General features: G+C 44.0%; 1 protein-coding gene across 1 annotated transcript in view; it reads left to right on the top strand.

Moving 5' to 3' along the window:
* Window positions 1–18,373, top strand: part of SLC6A13 (solute carrier family 6 member 13) — a 34,001-nt gene that overhangs the window by 4,279 nt on the left and 11,349 nt on the right. The window contains exons 3-7 of the mRNA XM_012809311.1: window positions 4,373–4,507; window positions 8,720–8,860; window positions 13,124–13,208; window positions 13,855–13,987; window positions 14,817–14,951. Of these exons, the coding sequence (XP_012664765.1) occupies window positions 4,373–4,507; window positions 8,720–8,860; window positions 13,124–13,208; window positions 13,855–13,987; window positions 14,817–14,951 (629 nt within the window). The remainder of the gene's footprint in view (window positions 1–4,372; window positions 4,508–8,719; window positions 8,861–13,123; window positions 13,209–13,854; window positions 13,988–14,816; window positions 14,952–18,373) is intronic.

Raw genomic sequence — 18,373 nt, 5'->3', positions numbered from 1 at the left:
TCTGGAATGTTTGTGTTTCCCAGCAGTGACTTCATATCTGCTAACTGGGTTGTCTTTCCTAAATTTTCCCCCTTACTCAACAAGTCTTGGATTGATTTCTGGACTTGTTAGGCAAATTATTTATGACCTTTATTTCTTTGGCCCTAGGGTAATTGAGTGCTCCCTTAGTACTTGAATTATGGATATATAGACTATGAGCTCTACCCTTGGAAGGTGAAGAACCGGACAATTCTTTTCCCCATTAGCTTACAACAAACAATTTGATACTGGGGGCGGTGCCTGTGGCTCAGTGGGTAGGGCGCTGGCCCCATATACCAAGGGTGGCAGGTTCAAACCCGGCCCTAGCCAAACCACAAAAAAAACTTGATATATTCTGATACATGTATATGCCCATGAACCCACTGCTGCAATCAAGATAATGAACATATCCATCACTCCCAGAAGTCTCCTCCTGTCCCTGTCTTGTCCCCTCCTCTCAGCTCCACCCCCTGCCACCGCATCCCAGCAAAGCCACTGAGCTGCTCACTATCACCATACATTAGTTTGAGTCTGTACTTCTTACAGTTTTATATAAATGGAATCAAACCATTTGTACTTCTCATTATCTTGCTTCTTTCACTCTGCATAATTCTTTTGAAATTCATCCATAGTTTGTTTTTTATTTTTTTTGAGATAGAGTCTCACTATGTTGTCCTGGGTAGAGTACTGTGGCGTCACAGCTCACAGCAAACTCAAACTCTTGGGCTTAAGTGATTCTCTTGCCTCAGCTTCCCAAGGAGCTGGGACTACAGGTGCCCACCACAACTCCCGGCTATTTTGTTGTTGTTCCAGTTGTCATTGTTGTGTAGCTGGCCCAGGGTAGGTTAGAACCTGCCGTGTATGTGTATGTGGCTGGCACCGTAACCACTGTACTTCGTGTGCCAGGCCTCATCCATGGTTTTCATATGTCAGTAGTTTATCCCTTGTTAATGAGATCTCATTTAGTGTAGACATAAGTCTTTTATTAGATATACATTTTGCAAATACTTTTTTTCATTCTATATCTTGTATTTTTCCTTAACAGTGTCTGTTGATGTGCAGGCATTTTAAATTTTGATGAAATCCAGTTTATCAATATGTTCTTTTATGAACCATATGTTTGGTAACACATAAAAGAAATCTTTGTCTAACTCAAGGCTTCATATTTTATTCTAGAAGTTTTATAGTGTTAGGTTTTATATTTAGGTTCCTGATCCATTTGGGGTTAACTTTTTTATACAGTGAAAATAGAGAGTGAAGTTCATTTTTTTTTTTTGATGTATAGATATCAAACTTGTTCCAGTGGCATATGTTGAAAAGTCTATCCTCTTTCCAATGAATTGCCTTTATACCTTTGTCAAAAATCAGTTGTCCTTATATGTATAGGTCTGCTGCTGGACTCTAATCTGTTCCAGTGATACATATGCTTATTGTTTTAATTGCTGTGGCTTTTCATTTTTTTATTTTTATTTTTTTGAGACAGAGTCTCACTCTGTCGCTCAGGCTAGAGTGCCATTGCCTCAGCCTGGCTGATGACAACCTTAGAGCTCAACCTTCTGGGCTCTAGTGGTCCTCCTGACTCAGCCTCCTGAGTAGCTAGGACTACAGGTGCCTGCCACAACACCTGGCTAGTTTTTCTATTTTTAGTAGAGACAGGGTCTTGCTTTTGCTCAAGCTGGTCTTAAACTCCTGAACTCAAGCAATTCTCCTGCTTGGCCTCCCAGAGTGCTAGGATTATAGGCATGAACCACCTTGCCTGGCCAACTGTGGCTTTTTAAATCTTAGTTTTTTTCAAAGTTGTTAGGCTTTTGTAGATCCTAATTTCCAGATAAGTTTGAGAATCAGTTTGTCAATTTCTACAAAACCCAATCTGCTGGGATTTTGATTGGGATTGTGGTGAATCCATAGATCAATTTGGGAAGACTTGACAGCTCAGTGTTCGCTCTTCTGGCCTATGAACATAGTATGTCTCTTCATTTATTTAGATCTTTTTTAATTTCTCTCAGCGATGTCAGCAATGTAGTTGTGAGTGTACATATCTTTCAGTACTTTGTCAGATTTATTCCTAAATATTTCATATTTTTGATGCTATTGTGAATAGTATTATTTCTTAAGTTTGAATGTATGATTGTTCCTAATACATAGAAATGTAATTGAATTTTTATTTGTTAGTGATGAGGCCTCACTCTGTCATCCAGGCTAGAATGCAGTGACACCATTATAGCTCATTGGGCTTCCAACTACTGGGCTTGAGGGATCCTCCTGTCTTAGCTTCTAAAATAGCCAGGACTATAGGCATGTGCTACACACCTGGCTATTTTTTTTTTTTTTTTAAATTTTTGAGACAAGGTCTTGATCTTTCACCCAGGCTAAAGTGCAGTGGTGTCATCACAGCTCACTGCAACCTCAAACTCCAGGGCTCATTCAATCCTCCTTCTTTAACCAAGTAGCTAGGACTACAGGCATGTGCCACTGTGCTTAAATAATTTTTTAAATAGAGTCAGGGTCTGACTATGTTGCTCAGGCTGGTCTCGAACTCCTGGCCTCAGGTGATCCTTCTGCCTCAGCTTCCCTAAGTGCTAGAATTATAGTCATGAGCCACTGTGTCTGGGCTGTCATAACTCTTTGTTGAGTTATTTTAGTGGTTGTTCTATGCTTTGTAGTACACATATTTAACTTACCACTGTTTATCTTCAAGTAATATTTATTGTACCACTTTATGTACTTAAAGTTGTCCCAGAGCTTAACCACACTTACTCTTTTTCAAAACATTCTCTTTTCTCTCTGTTTTGTTTTGGATATTTTTCTATTATAGTTCAGTTTCTTTTCTTCTGCTATGTCTACTGACATTAATCTCATCCAGTGTATTTTTCATCTCACACATGGTAATTTTATTTCTAGAAGTTTGATTTGGATCTTTTTTCAATATCTTTCATGTCTCCAACTTTTGCAACATATATAATATAGTTTTAAGACTTTTTAAGATATTTTTTTCTGCTGATTCTGACATCTGTGAAAATTATTGGTCAGATTTAATTGATTGATTTATCTACTTATTAAGAGTAACATTTTCCTCCTTCTGTGCTTTCCAGGTAATTTTTGATTGGAAGCTACATGTGGTGATGTTATTGCTTGCCAGATAGTCCTGTATTCAAATAAATGTTCTTGAGCTCTGATGTGGGACCAGTGAAATTACTTGATTTTTTGCATCTTGCTTTTAAGATTAGGTAGGACTGAGGTTGCATTCAGTCTAGGAATAATTATTCCTGATTACTGAGGAAATGCCCTTCACCCAGTGACTCTTGAGATCATTTAGCCTGGCCTTGTGGGAACAGGCCTGTGTGAGCAGTATTACTCTTTTGGAAGGGTTAGTAGTTTCCTCACACCTATACACTGATCATTCCTCAGTTGAAAGTTTGAGGGGGACCCTCTGCAGATATCCAGATTTCCCTATCTAAGCAGTTTGCTCCTCTCTGGTATTCTATATCCTGTGAACTCCTCTGTCCACTTTGCTAGTAGATGAAGGTCCATGATAGAAAAAATTAACCAGCATTTCTGGCATCAATAATCTTGTCTCAGCCAATGATTATGAAAACAGAAGCAGAAAGATTATTGTCTTGGTTTGCTGTGTGTTGCTATATCAGAATGCCTGAGCCTGGGTAATTTATAAGGAGCAGACATTCATTTCTTACAGTTCTAGAGGCTGGGAAGCCTGGGGTTGAGGGGCAGCATCTGGTGAGGAGCTTTGCAAGAGAGCGTATGTGTGTGTGAAAGAAAGAGAGAGAGAAAGACAGAGAGTGAGAGTGCCAAACTTGCTTTTTTAACAAATCAGCTTTCACAGTAACATTAATCCATTTATGAAGGTAGACCCCTCATGACCCAATCACCTCTTGTTAGGTCCCACTTCCTAACACTGTTGTATTGAGGATTAGGTTTCCAACACATGAACTTTGGGGGTTACATTCAAACCATAGCAACTATTGAAGCAAAATCTTGTATCAGCCAAAAGTCCCTACCTGACGTTAAGAGCAATCATTTCTTTGAAGAGAGTTATAGACAGTGGACATGCTGGTGCTCCTGGATGCCCGTTATTTAAGAAGCTCCTTGCAATTCCACGGCTATGTGTTATTGAGGCAGTAATTGACGTTTGGTGGGGAGCAGACCTTGGTAGGTATAGACTCGGTGACTCTGGATCCCTGGTATATTTCAGACATCCAGACAGTTGTCTCCTGCGGTCCTGCATGTCCCCAACCCTGGGATTCTGACTGTCAGTGTGGGGTATAGTGGGAGGAGGCAGACATAGACTATGAAGAAAATAGTGCCAGGCAATGTACAGCCTGTTTTCCACCCACAGGTGCTTTCTTCATCCCCTACCTCATCTTCCTCTTTACCTGTGGCATTCCTGTCTTCCTTCTGGAAACAGCACTGGGCCAGTACACTAGCCAGGGAGGTGTCACAGCCTGGAGGAAGATCTGTCCCATCTTTGAGGGTGAGTAGTTCTGTGCCTAATATCTTTATTAGTGGTTATAAACCTTATCTAGAATGGCTTGAGTGATTATCAGCAGTTCTGAAGTTAAGGTAAGACTCTCTGTCTCTTGGGTTGTGGGCTGAATACAGAGCTAGTCACTTGGTCCATCAGAGAATGAGGGAGAAAAATGAGGGTAAGGACTGAGTAAAGACTTTAGGTTAAATAAGTAGAGTGTAAAGCTCTTTTAGCTATATATTAAATGCGTAGCAACGATTTTTATATTTTAAAGACATTTAATTGATTATAAAACATTTTTCTTTTTATCCCCTATTTCTTTCTTGTCTTTTTAATTTCAGATTAATATGAGGGCACAAACCATTAGATTACAGTGTTTGCATTTGTTAGGTAAGGTCCCTGTTGCAGTTATGCCCCTAGCCCAGGAGGTGTGCCGTATATCCCTACATTGTTCCCTTTCTGTCCCCCCTCTGAGCTTGAATTAAATTGAGTTTTTCTCTTATGTGGGCATGTATTAGTTCTACTATTTACCAAATACACTGGCTCAAATACATTGGATACTTGCTTTTCCATTATTGTCATACTTTACTAAAGAGAATGTTCTCCAACTCTATCCAGGTTAATACAAAAGAGGTCAAGTCTCCATCTTTTTATGGCTGAATAGTATTCCATAGTATTAATAATAAATTATTCCATAGTATTAATAATAAATGTATCACAGTTTATTAATCCATTCCTGGGTTGATGGGCATTTGGGTTGTTTTCACATCTTGGCAATTGTGAATTGAGTTGTAATAAATAATCTAATACAGATGTCCTTAGGATAAAATGATTTTTTTTCTTCTGGGTAGATGCCTAATAATGGGATTATGGGATCAAATGGAAGGTCTATTTTGAGTTCTTTGAGGATTTTCCATACTTCTTTCCAAAGAGGCTGTATTAGTTTACAATTATAAAACATTTTAAAAGATAATTTTAAATGAGAAAAAATGATTTCATTAATAGTTTTACCATCTTGACATAATAAGTACTTAAAATTTAGGGTATTTTATTTCATTCTTTCTTTCTCCATGTAGGATTTTCATTAAGTTTTTATTTTGGAATAATGATAGATTTACAGGAAGTTACAAAAATAGTACAGAGTCCTCTGTACCCTTCATTCAGTTTTACCCAATCTAATATAACTATAGTACAATATCAAAACCTGGAAATTGTCACTGGCACTTTCTGCAAACATTATTTAGATTTCAGCGGTTTCCCATGCACTCATTTATGTGTGTTTATGTAATTCTGCATAATTTTATCATATGTAGATTTGCATAACCACCACCACAATCAAGACACAGAACTGTTCTGTCCCTACAAATACCTTGCTATGGTTTATCACTTCTCCCAGGTGAACCCTCCCCCACCCAGTCCCTAACCTTTGGCAACCACTAATCTGTTCTCTAGCTTTGTAATTTTGTCTTTTTTTTTTTTTTTTTTTAGACAGAGTTTTACTTTGTCGCCCTTGGTAGAATGCTATGGTGTTACAGCTCACAGCAACCTTAAACTCTTGGGCTCAAGAGATCCTTTTGCCCTCCCTAGTATCTGGGACTATAGGCACCTGCCACAATGCCAGGTTAGTTTTTCTATTTTAAGTAGAGACGGGGTCTCACTGTTGCTCAGTCTGGTCTTGAACTCCTGAGCTCAAGGGATCCACCTGCCTCAGCCTCTTAAAGTGCTAGGATGACAGGCATGGGCCACCATGCTCAGCTAATTTTGTCATTTTGAGAATGTTACATGAACGGAATCATGCACTATGTAATGCATGATTACATTTTTTTTGCATGATTCTCTTTTTTAATGATTGCATACACTTCCATCATCTGGATATATACATATATATATATATATATATACACACACACATACATATATCATAATTTACTTAAGGATACTTCTTGGCCTTTTGCTTATTTTCAGTTACTTAAATTTTTTTTTTAAATTTTTCGGGTACAAAGAATTAGGTTACACTGATTGTATTTGTTAGATAAAGTCCCTCTTATACTTGTGTCCTGCCCCCCAAGAGGTGTGCCATATACCATGTCCTCCATCCCCCTCCCTCCTCTCCTCTCCCTGCTACCTCATTCCCTTACCCCACCCCTTATATTAACTCATCTACTGCCTTCATATTAGAATTGAGTACATTGGATTCTTGGTTCTCCATTCTTGTGATGCTTCACTAAGAAGAATGTGTTCCACTTCCATCCAGGTTAACACAAAACATGTAAAGTCTCCATCTTCTTTAGTGGCTGAAGATACCACTAAATAATAATAATAATAATAATATTCCGTGGTATACATATACCACAACTTGTTATCCATTCCTGGGTTGATGAGCATTTAGGTTGTTTTCACATTTTGGTGATTGTAAATAGAACTGCAATAAACAATCTAGTGCAAATATCCTTATAATAACATGATTTTTTTTTCTTCTGGGTAGATGACTAGTAATGGGATTGCAGGATCAAATGGGAGGTCCAATTTGAGTTCTTTGAGGATTCTCCCTTGTAGCAGCCCATATAGCCTATGGCTAGAAGGAGTGAGAGTTATAGGAAATACCTGTAATGGAACACCTTGGTGAAAAGAGCATGGAGAGAGATTTGGTTCTAACTAGCATGAGAGAGCTCACGAGATGAGAGCAGTGGTGAATTGGCAGTCTCTACACCTGTGGTGTTGAGAAGCACGAGATCAGCCTTATATTAGGCTGGAGGAGAAGGCAGTCAGGAAGCATGCGCATTCTATCACAGACACGCTTACTCTGACTCTGTCTCCTCTTCTGCCTGCAGAACGCCAGCACAGGATCTCTCTGCTGAAGATTACCAAGCTCTGCTAAAGACTAAGATCTATCTGTTCTAAGAAGACTGCTTTACTTTAAGATACTCTCTTTCTCTCTCTCTTTCCAGCTAAAGGTAGATAGCCCTCAGGCAACTAAGAGAAACTGTTCCTGAGCAAGGTAGCTTAGCGGTCCGTGTCTGGAACCTGCCTAAGCCAGGCCCGAGACCTGGCCAGTCCTGGGCCCTGACAAGTGGTATCAGAAGCAGCCAAAAAGGTTGTAATAGTTTGCAGCCCCACCAGCAGTGTAAAAGTGTTCCCTTCTCTCCACATCCATGCCAGCATCTGCAGCTTTGAGACTTTGTGCTGTGGACCATTTTCGCGGGGGTTAGGTGATATCTTAGGGTAGTTTCTCTGATGAGTAGGGATGATGAACATTTTTTCATATGTTTGTTAGCTGTTCATTTGTCTTCTTTAGAGAATTTTCTATTCATGTCTCTTGCTCAGTGATATATGGAATTTTGGGGTCTTAAATTTTTTTTTTAATTTTGCAATCATGTATATTTTTTCAGATAGCTGTCTCCACCCTTTGGAATTATTTCTTTAGGATAAATCCCCAGGATTAGAATTATTGAAGCAAATGGGTAATTCAATTGTTATCTCTTGATCTGGTTTATGAAATTGTCCTGTGGATATGTTACACAGACTTAAAATGTCCCTAAGCATGAGTAGGCATCTTTCCCCACATCTTTAATAACTTTTGGTTGTATCAGCAGTTCCCCAACTTGTCTGCATGTTGAAATCCTTTGAGGATCTTCAAAATATCCTGTGACTTGTGCTCCATCCTCAGAGACTGTGATTTAAATGGCTTGGGGTCTGACCTGGGCTTTGGAATTTTGTAAATATATCCAGGTAATTCTAATATGCAGATAAGTTTGGAAACCATTCAGTTATATCATTTGTAAAAATTTTCACCGAGCTTGTGAATGCAGAATGGTACCTCGTTGCTATCTCATAAGAGGGCATTCACTGCCAGTATTTTCTCCTTTGTGAATTGTCCGTCCCTGCTCTTAACTTGGGTTTTAATATTTCTGAAAATTAATCAGACTAATCCCGAGGAACATTAACTACTGGTATCTTGGAGTCAGTCTTAAATATTTTAAAAATAACTTTGAATTAGTGAGCTTTCAGAACCTGATAATGATGAAAGCGTGTGGCTGTGGAGCAGACCAGTGAAGACGGGGGAGGAGCTGGTGGGCCCAGGCAGCACAGGCTGAGGTGCTGGGTGGGAGAGAGAGAGCCCCTGGGATGCTGACAGTGGGTGCAGACCCAAACAGGCCTGGGCAGTGAGCAGGCAATCTGCTCACCGCCCCTAGTCCCATTCTGCAGCTTCTCCCGCAGGCATTGGCTACGCCTCCCAGATGATTGTCGTCCTCCTCAACTTCTACTACATCATTGTCCTGGCCTGGGCCCTCTTCTACCTCTTCAGCAGCTTCACCATTGACCTTCCCTGGGGCAGCTGCCGCCACGAGTGGAATACAGGTAAGGTCCTCGCCGGAGGTCCACTTCTTCCTCTGGCTCTGCCACTTTAGCCAGCGGTGGGATTATCCCTATATTCTGGGCAACCTCATCCCAGTCTGAACATGGGACACACTGGAAATTAGCCAAGTAGGTCATGGAGATTTTAGGTGCAGAATAAGAGCAAGACTTCACCAGTGTCATAGGCAAAGTGTCACAGTCTTGTTTTTAGAAAAAGAAATTGATGCATTCTATTCATATATTATGCAAACAGAACTGACTCCTTTTTAATATAGTTTAGCCATTCATTTAAATCAATTCAAGAGTAAATTTGATGTATGGATACATACAGTGGAACCTCAATAGTTGACCACCTCCCTACATTGACCACCTCCTTAAGTTGACTTAATTCTCATAGAACAGACATGCGCCAAAGGTACTCACTGGAAATTCCTCATGTTGACTGCCTCTGTGTGTCGTCAGTTTGTTACAGCCCCGTGGGAAGTCAACTTACAGTGGTTCTACTGTATTTGTTCATTTATTTATCTCTTCATGCCTTCTGGGACTATTTTAGGTCTTTCAAAATTACAATTCATCTGGACTTAACTAGGGCATGAGCTGTTTGTATATCATCAATATACAGTTAACCCTTGAACACTGTAGGAATTAGGGTTGCTGACCCCCACCCAGTGGATAATCTGTGTATAACTTCAGACTCCCCTCAAACTTAACTACTAATAGCCTACTGTTGACTGGAAGCGTTACTAATAACATGAACAGTTGATTAACACATATGTACTATATTCTTAAAGTAAAGTAAGCTAGAGAGAAGAAAATATCATTAGGAAAATCCTAAGAAAGAGAAAATATATTTACTATTGATTAAGTGAAAGTGGATCATTGTAAAGGTCTTCGTTCTCATCGTCTTCACATTGAGGAGGCTGAGGCGGAAGAGGAGGGTTGGTCCTGCTGTCTCAGGTGCGGCGGAGGGGGACGAAAATCTGCATGTGAAGTGGACCCTTACAGTTTAAACCTGTCATTCCAGGGTCAGCTGTAATTCATAATAGCAATTATAGTCACAAATCACTTAACAACAGGGATATGTTCTGAAAAATGCATTGTTAGGGGATTTGGTTGTGCACTTACACAAACCTGGATGGCGCAGCCTACAACACAGCAGGGCTACGTGGTATAGCCTATTGCTCCCAGGTTACACACCTGTATAGCATGTGACTGTACCGAATATTGTAGGCAATTGTAACATACTGCTAAGTATTTGTGTGTATAAACATATCAAGACATAGAAAAAGTTTTATAGTGAGAACATAATATTATGAATATTACGGGACCACTGTTGTGTAAGGGGCCTGTTGTTAACTGAAACATCGTTATACAGCACTTGACTAATTTCTCCAGTGCTTATAATGATGTTATGTGGTTACCGGCCACTTGAAACGTGGCTAGGGCATCTGAGGAGCAGAATTTTAAATTATCAGAAGTAAATTATTTAATTTTAATTTAAATGGCCCCATGTGAGTAGTGGCTCCCTTCTGGATAGCACAAATGCATAGTGGACACATCAGCTCTGTAGTTGGCTCTCTTGTCCAAACATCTTTCAGAGCCTGTCAAGGAGGCACTCTTTTTTTTTTTTTTTGAGACAGAGTCTTATTTTATCACCCTTGGTAGAGAGCCGTGGTGTCACAGCTCACAGCAACCTCCAACTCCCGGGCCTAGGTTATTCTCTTGCCTCAGCCTCCCGGGTATCTGGGACTACAGGTGCCTGCCACAACACTCAGCTATTTTTTTGTTGCAGTTTGGCTGGGGCCGGGTTCAAATCTGCCACATGGGTATATGGGGCCCATGCCCTACCCACTGAGCCACAGGCACCACACCAAGGAGGCACTTTTGAAATGGGGCAGCCAGGATTAATTTTTTCTTGCTCAGATAAGTTACTCAGCTCTGGCTTGGAGTTTGGTTTCCTGTATCCCTTCATGGCCTGGCCCCCCACTTGGCCCTCTGCTTCAGTCTCACTCTTTAGCTCCCCTCTGGTGCACCTTGCACCTCTCTGCCACCGCCTCCACTCCACTGTCAGTTTTCAAGGGAAAAGTTAGATCTTGGAGGTGCCTCCCCCAATGCTCCAAGATTGCTTGAGGTTCTTCTCAAAAGTATCTGCTGGTTCCTGCTCTGGCCTGTCCAGCTGTAGCTCTTCCCTCACTCTACGTCTGTCTCATGACTTGGTTTTCCCCTTCATCTGCAAGATCCTGAGGGCCCAAAAGGTATCTTTATCTCTGTATCCTTTGCACCTAGCACAGTGCTGGCTACCTCAAAAGCACTCACAAATATTTCCTGAATGAAAGTTAAAAAATATTCTATTCTCATTTTGAGATTTCATATATGTTTTCTTTCTTTCTCCTTCCTTCTTCCCTCTCTCTCTCTCCTTTCTTTATTTCTCTTTCTCTCTCTTTTTTTTTTTAAGAGACAGAGTCTCAGTTTGTCGCCCTCCATAGAGTTCTGTGGCATCACAGCTCACAGCAACCTCCAGCTCTTGGGCTTAGGTGATTCTCTTGCCCCAGCCTCCCGAGTGTCTAGGACTACAGGTGGCTGCCACAATGCCCGGCTATTTTTTGTTGCAGTTTGGCTGGGGCTGGGTTCGAACCCACCACCCTTGGTCTATGGGGCCGGCACCCTACTCACTGAGCCACAGGCACCGCCCCCATTTTTACGTTTTTGACATTTCTCTGAGTAAGTCTAGTTTTACTCAAAGCCTAGCATTTGAATGGTATAAGACAACCCGCCCTGTCATGATGAAATAACGCTTTTCTGGATGTGCTAAAGCTTCAGAGAAAGTGGTATGATTTAGTGGAGAAGACCTCTTTGATCTTCTGCCACATGCCAGGCTCTGTTCTAAGCATTGGGGACATAGGAATGTACAATGAGGAGACTCCAACCCCCCATCACCACCACTCTGTGCATCCATTCTAGTGATGGAGACAGACCACAGACAAAATAAGTGTGAAACAGGTGCCATGTTAGAAGAAGTGCTATGGAGAAAAATAAAACAGAGATGGGGAGTTTTAGGGGGTGGGAGTGTCAGGAAGAGTCTTACTGAGGTGTCCCTTGAGCACTGGTCTCAAGAGGGGAACAGCCACTGAGACACAGGAGTGGTACAGAAAGAACTCCAAGTGCTGAGGCCCTGGGGTGCATCATGCCTGTAGCTGCAGAGCACAGGGGCTGGTGTGGCTGGAGAGGTGAACACGAGGTGTGGTAGGAGGTGGGAATAGGTTGGCAGGGCCTTGAAGGTGACTGAAAGGGGGTTGGAATATTTTCTCTGAGTGGCATGGGAAACCCAGGGCAGGGTTTTGAGTTAGGATGTGACATAAAGTGACATAAGCTCAACAAATCACCCTGGCTGCTGTATGGAGATTTGATGAGGGGAGCAAGGGTGGAAACTGGAGACCAGCTGGGAGCCAAGAGGTGATGGTGACCTGGTAGCAGTAGAGATAATGAGTGAGCTCAGAGTCTAGATATTTTGAAGGTAGAACTTAGACCATTTGCTGACCTGGGTTCAAGCCCAAATTTGGTCATTTATGAATAGTGACAGGCCATTTCTAACAAGAACCACTTTCTTCACGGTTACCGTGAGGAAAACAGTGTCTGTTTAATGTTTCCCAGGTTTGCTATGCTAATAAAACGTCAAAGAGAATGTTAGCACTCTGTAAAACTCCAAAATGATGTACAAATAATAAAAGCTACCATCTATTGTATCACTTTACACTCATATTTCCTTTAATCCCCCTGTAAGGTGGATATTCTTATCTACATTTTAGGGATGAAGGAAGCAAAACTTAGAGAACCAAGTTGTAATGTGCCCAAAGCCACCACAGTCAGTGCCCTGAGAGTCAGATTCAAGCCAAAGCTTTTGAGCTGTACTCTTGGCCACTCTGACGCATCACGTGCCTAGTAGGCACTCTTGTTATTCCTCAGAGGTTGTGGCTTTACCTAGAAGTCTGAGTGTGCTTCAGGCAGCTGGCACACAGAGCATCTTTCCTGGCCATCTGATCATGTCTTGATGGAACGTGCAGGCAAATATTTATGAATCCCCATGTGGCAGTGTGCGGGAGAGGGCAAGGCCGGTTTGTTGAGGTTGTGGTGTGTGAGGATGTTCTGCACCAAGAGTTTTATCCCAGTCTTTCCAAATGCCTTACCTCCTGTCCTTTTAAAATTCTACCCCACCCTTTACTTGTGCCAGTGATCTTTCTCTTTCTCCCTCCCCTGCGGCCCTTGCAGAACACTGTGTGGAGTTCCAGAAGACCAACAGCTCCTTGAACGTGACCTCCGAGAATGCCACCTCCCCTGTCATCGAGTTTTGGGAGTAAGTGGGGCTCCTTCCCCACTGGAACATGCCTGTAGGGGCCTAGGGAGGGGGCTATCCGTGCAAGGAAAGCATTCCCACGTCCTTCACTGGCCCTGTCACCTATGCGGCTTCTCCCTGTTGGGCCTGTGTTTGTGGATAGCGCAGGACTGGTTTCAGAGACGAGAATGCCGCAGCTCTTCTCGGGTGGCCCTGCCCCGTGCACACCACATGCACGTCCTCACAGTGCCACATGGATACACATGGAGCCAGTGAGTGTATGTGCCTTTGCTTGACTCACTACTGTCTTCGGTGGCATGTGTGTGGCCTTACCCGCCCTCCTGCCCAAGTATTGATATTCACTCAGGGTGTGATTCCCGATATGAAAATATCCTAAAACCCTGGCTGAGAAGATAGGTGTTTGCATCTCCTTCCCCAGGGTAAATGGCACTTAGAGGAAACATGCCTGGGAACTGCTTGCATTTGTCACTCTATCTATCTCCGTCTCTGGGCAGAGGATAGCTTCGCGGGTCTAAGCAAAAGGGTGACAAGCCTGTGCACAGGAGCCTGGGAGGCATGGCCCTGCTGTCCAGGCATGTGGGGGTCCCTTCAAATAAATGGAGGCTGGCAGCAAAGGTGGAGCCAGGCTCGGCTCTTCTCTTCCCAGGCGGCGGGTCCTGAAGATCTCCGATGGCATCCAGCACCTAGGGGCCTTGCGCTGGGAGCTGGCCCTGTGCCTGCTGCTCGCCTGGGTCATCTGCTACTTCTGCATCTGGAAGGGGGTCAAGTCCACGGGCAAGGTCCGTGTGGAGAGTCCCTGCCTGTCCTCTGCCAGGCTCCTTGCCCTCACCAGGGAAGTTCCCTAAGTTGAGGCCTAGTCAGGGATGACAGGGAATGACTCAGCAAAAGGTTCCTGTGACTCTCCTGGATTCAACTCTATGTATGCCTAGCATTTAGGGAAGTGGACGAGAGTGGGAAAGGCAGGAAGGACACCCCCAGGGGAATTTGGACTTGGAATATACTACATGGGTGGGCAGATTGCAAACTGAATGCTGTTCTTGGTTTCCTACTTCATATGATAGTTCTTTGGGAAAAGAATTCCATTAAGACTGGTTATCTCAAATGATTCTCACCCAACTCCAGAGCTGTGGACTACTCTCTGCCGGGGAGGTTGTGAGGTGTTAGAGAGCACTCTGAATTCTTCTGGACTTGTGCCCTGGAGGCCTCTGATGGCTTCCTCGCTAATCAGGGTGCCTGGTTGTGGTAAGCTGGTAAGATCTGTGAGGACAGGGAACATGTGTTATAGGTATTTTCGTATCTGACAGCCCTTGCCATCACTCTAAGCACATTAGTTGGAAGAATGTCTAAGTTCATTTAGTTACTCAACAAACATTTATTTAATATGTGTCAGGGAGAGGCTAGTGTGACCTGGAGGGAGGAAAAGAAAGGGTAGACCGTGGCTTAACGCCGAGGTGGATGGGACTGGACAGCTGCAAAGGGTTAGAAGGAGGGAAATGGAGGAGTGCCCTGACCTTTCTGAGGAACTCTGCACCCCACCCCCATCTCCTCCCCCTGCAGCTGGGTCTCCAGGCCTCTCCCTCCTGACTCCCTCTCATTTGCCCTGTCTAGGTGGTATACTTCACGGCCACGTTCCCTTACCTCATGCTGGTGGTCCTGTTAATTAGAGGGGTGACACTGCCTGGAGCAGCCCAAGGAATTCAGTTTTATCTGTACCCGAACCTCACACGTCTGTGGGATCCTCAGGTAAGAAGACGCAGACAGACTGGCACAGGACTCTGGAAGGCGGGGGCTGTGGGCTCCCGCAGCTCCTGGCATCCATGTGGTGGGGACACACTCATCCTTCTCCAGACAGCTGTTGGTGGTCCGAGGTGTCTGATGCTGCCCCTCCTTGGTTCATAGCTGCCAGGGCACACGGGGGGCCTGAGCCCTAGTAATATTTCTCAGGGGCTACAGATATGCCACTAAAAGCTTTACCCACGGGCTGTGCCCTGCCGCTCACCGTCCCCCGTGCCCTTCGTGCATTTTTCTCTTGGTGAGCTCATCCACTGAGCATCCTATCTATTTCTTACCCTCGACCTGCTGCCCTGTTTCCTCTCTCTGCCGGGCTGACAGCCCTGGGCCCCAGCTCCTGAGCCCTCTCTCTACCAGTCCTGCTGGTGTTAAGTTTCTTGTCAGTTGTCCAGAGGCGCCTTCTGCCTTCTTGCCCGTCCCTTACCGGTCTACACTCCCTGTGCCACCCAGTTTCTTTATAGCCCCGGGTGGGGAGGTGGGTGCTATTTGCTGAGAGGAAGGGTTTGTGAAGCAAGGCCTGAAGTGAGACACCCCTGCCTCTGCCAGCTCTCTTATTTTCTCCTCTTTGGCAGCCATTTGAAAGTTGGCAAAGATAGGAGGTGTCAAGGACTGGAGGAGTGCACAGTTAAGCTCCACCCTAGAGCCCCTGAAATTTTGTTACACGCTGAGGTGCCGGCTTCTGTCTCCTTGGTACAGAGGCCACCCTTCCTGGAGAGCACATGTGCAATTTGGAGATCTTCCTCTGGGTTGCTATGAAGGGGCCCCAGGGAAACTTGAGGGCAGATGGCTTCCTGCACACACAGACTAACACTTGGATGGCTTTCCAAACATTTTGGAAAGGACGCACCACCATGGTCACTGATATTGCTGAGAAGAAGCAAGAGGCAAGGGCTCTCACAGTTCAGAGTTTATACAGAGGCCAGGCGCCTCCCCCTCCCCGTGCAGAATCTCAGGTGAGCCAGAGGCCGAATGTTCTTATGTTTTCCAGCGCCCCTACCAGGGTGAGACGACTCTCCCCTGCTGAATTCCACTGGGCCCACCATGGTTTCCAGAAGCAGCCAGACCACTCCTGTTCAGAAACTTCCCCAAGGAGTCAAGTGGCTTGGTCCCCAGTGTTCCTCCCTAACCTTCTGATGGGATACAAGCTTATCCTTCACCTCTCCCATTTCCTGCACTTCACAGAGCCACACATTGCTACCACCTTGTGTCCACGCAGGGCACGAGGGCTACAGACAGGCTTTGAGCCAAACTGTAGGACCAGAGCTATTGAAGCTAGCAGGACGCCAGAGATCTGAGAGTGCAATTCCTTGTTGCATGCATAAGAAACCGTGGCCAAACGTCACATGGCAAGTAATGGCCAGGCCAGGAAGGGGTATTTTTGTGTTGTGAATCATAAATTCTTTGACTTATCTGGAATCAAAGGCTGTGATCGAGTGTAGGTAACAGACAGGAGATGTGGGCAGCAGCAGAGCTAAGGGGAGGCTTTGTGGGCCAGTGTAGGGTTTGGCTTGGATCTCCTGTGCTTGAGAGAGCTTCTGTGGTTGGGAGCTGCAGACCTGTAAACCAGTGGCTAAGCTACAAAGCTCATCTTCGTTTGCGTGTAAGCCTATGAGGAAGGAGGCATGTTCAGGAAGGATGAAAGGGAAAAAGAATAGAGGGACTCAGTATTTCCAGAACTGACTTTATGGCTTTATCCCAATCAGCTATTTGTAGCTGGCAAATGCCATGTGCTTACTCTGTCCCTGGCTTTATTAAGATGTTTACATGCTATTCAACTAACCCTTACAGCAGACCAATGAGGTGTGCATTTCATAGATAAGGAAATTAAGGCCTAGGACGCTTAAAGAGTTTTCCATCCTCATACCTGAAACTGGAGCCAGGTCTGCAATATGACAAATCTCATGTACTGTATGGTTTCCTCTTGAAGACAAGGTCCCTGTCAGCTTATCTTTGTCTGCAATATGACAAATCTCATGTACTGTATGGTTTCCTCTTGAAGACAAGGTCCCTGTCAGCTTATCTTTGTTGATACCTTATACACTATCAGCAGACCTTTGTTGAATATCTATTATGTGCCGGTTCTGTTTTAGGTGCAGTGTTTGGTGTGCGACACTTTCCAGCAAATAGGAAGGAGGTAGACCCGATAGCCTTCACCTCTGAGAGTTAATAAGGCCATAATCCTGTGTCTGCTGGCTGCAGGGAAAAAGGCCTCTTTTCGTCTGCACTGCAGGCCACTGTCTTTCTCAGTCCAGCCGGCTATGGCTGTGTGGGGAGTGTGTGTCCTCCAGGTGCTTTGAGGCTGTGGGGAGAGAGATGTTCTGAAAGCCTTATCACCTGCCTGTTCTAGTCCCATGCTGAGAGGAGGCCTTTGTTGTCAGTGAACAGAGCAGCACCTGTGTGGTAGGGGTGTCCTGCTAGAGCTCTGATTGAATCTAGTTGGCACTCCAGGGAAGTGTGATAATTCCAACTGGCATTTTCCTGGCACTTGAGAAAGGTGCAAAATTCCTGCTCACCAACACACAGACCTAAGATACCTCTCTCTGCCAAGCACAGAGGCCGGGAGCTGAGAACCAGGCAGAGATTATGCTGCATTCATCTCTTGTTTTTCCCCCTTCTAATAGGCATGCAGTGCAGAGGGCAGGGGGTCACCTTCCCTGGAGTTCCCAGGGCTTGTCTCTCTCCTGTTGGGGAGTGGCGCCGGAGACCTGGGACTCTACTGTGCGGTGTATGCTTCATTTGAGCAACTTGTTTCCTAACCCCCTCCTGACCCTGTGTCTGTTCTGCTGCACTTTGGGAGATGGATAAGGGCAGGGCATGGGAGTAGGGTGTCCAACGAGCCCTTGTTGAGCCTTTTAAATCCCTATGTTAAGCAATTCTAACAAAAGATTTATTTATGGCAGAGGTTGAAATCATTGGTTAAAACTAGTACTTTTATTTTAGTGTTGAGATCTATAAAATCATTGAAATCTGTGTCACCCCATTATCACTGAAAGGTGAGATGCTTTTTAAAATAATAGGTCAGGTGCAGTAGCTTATACCTAGTACCCTGGCACTTTGCTTGAGCCCAGGAGTTCAAGGCTGCAGTGACCTATAGTTGCACCACTGCACTCCAGCCTAGGTGACAGAGTGAGATTCTGTCTCTCTGTTGTTGTTTTTTTTAATTAAATCATAGCTGTGTACATTAATGCAATCATGAGGTACAATGTGCTGGTTTTATATACCATTTGAAATATTTTCATCAAACTGGTTAACATAGCCTTCACCGCATTTTCTTAATTACTGTGTTAAGACATTTATATTCTACAGTTAGTAAATTTAAGATGTACCCTTGTAAAATGCACCATAGCTGTGGTCCCACCAATTAACCTCCCTCC

The sequence above is a fragment of the Otolemur garnettii genome, unplaced genomic scaffold (assembly GCF_000181295.1).
Source record: "Otolemur garnettii isolate 467f Iridium unplaced genomic scaffold, OtoGar3 scaffold00104, whole genome shotgun sequence".
NCBI lineage: Eukaryota > Metazoa > Chordata > Mammalia > Primates > Galagidae > Otolemur > Otolemur garnettii.
Note: the sequence above shows the minus strand (reverse complement) of the source record. Positions and strands in the feature narration are given on the sequence as shown.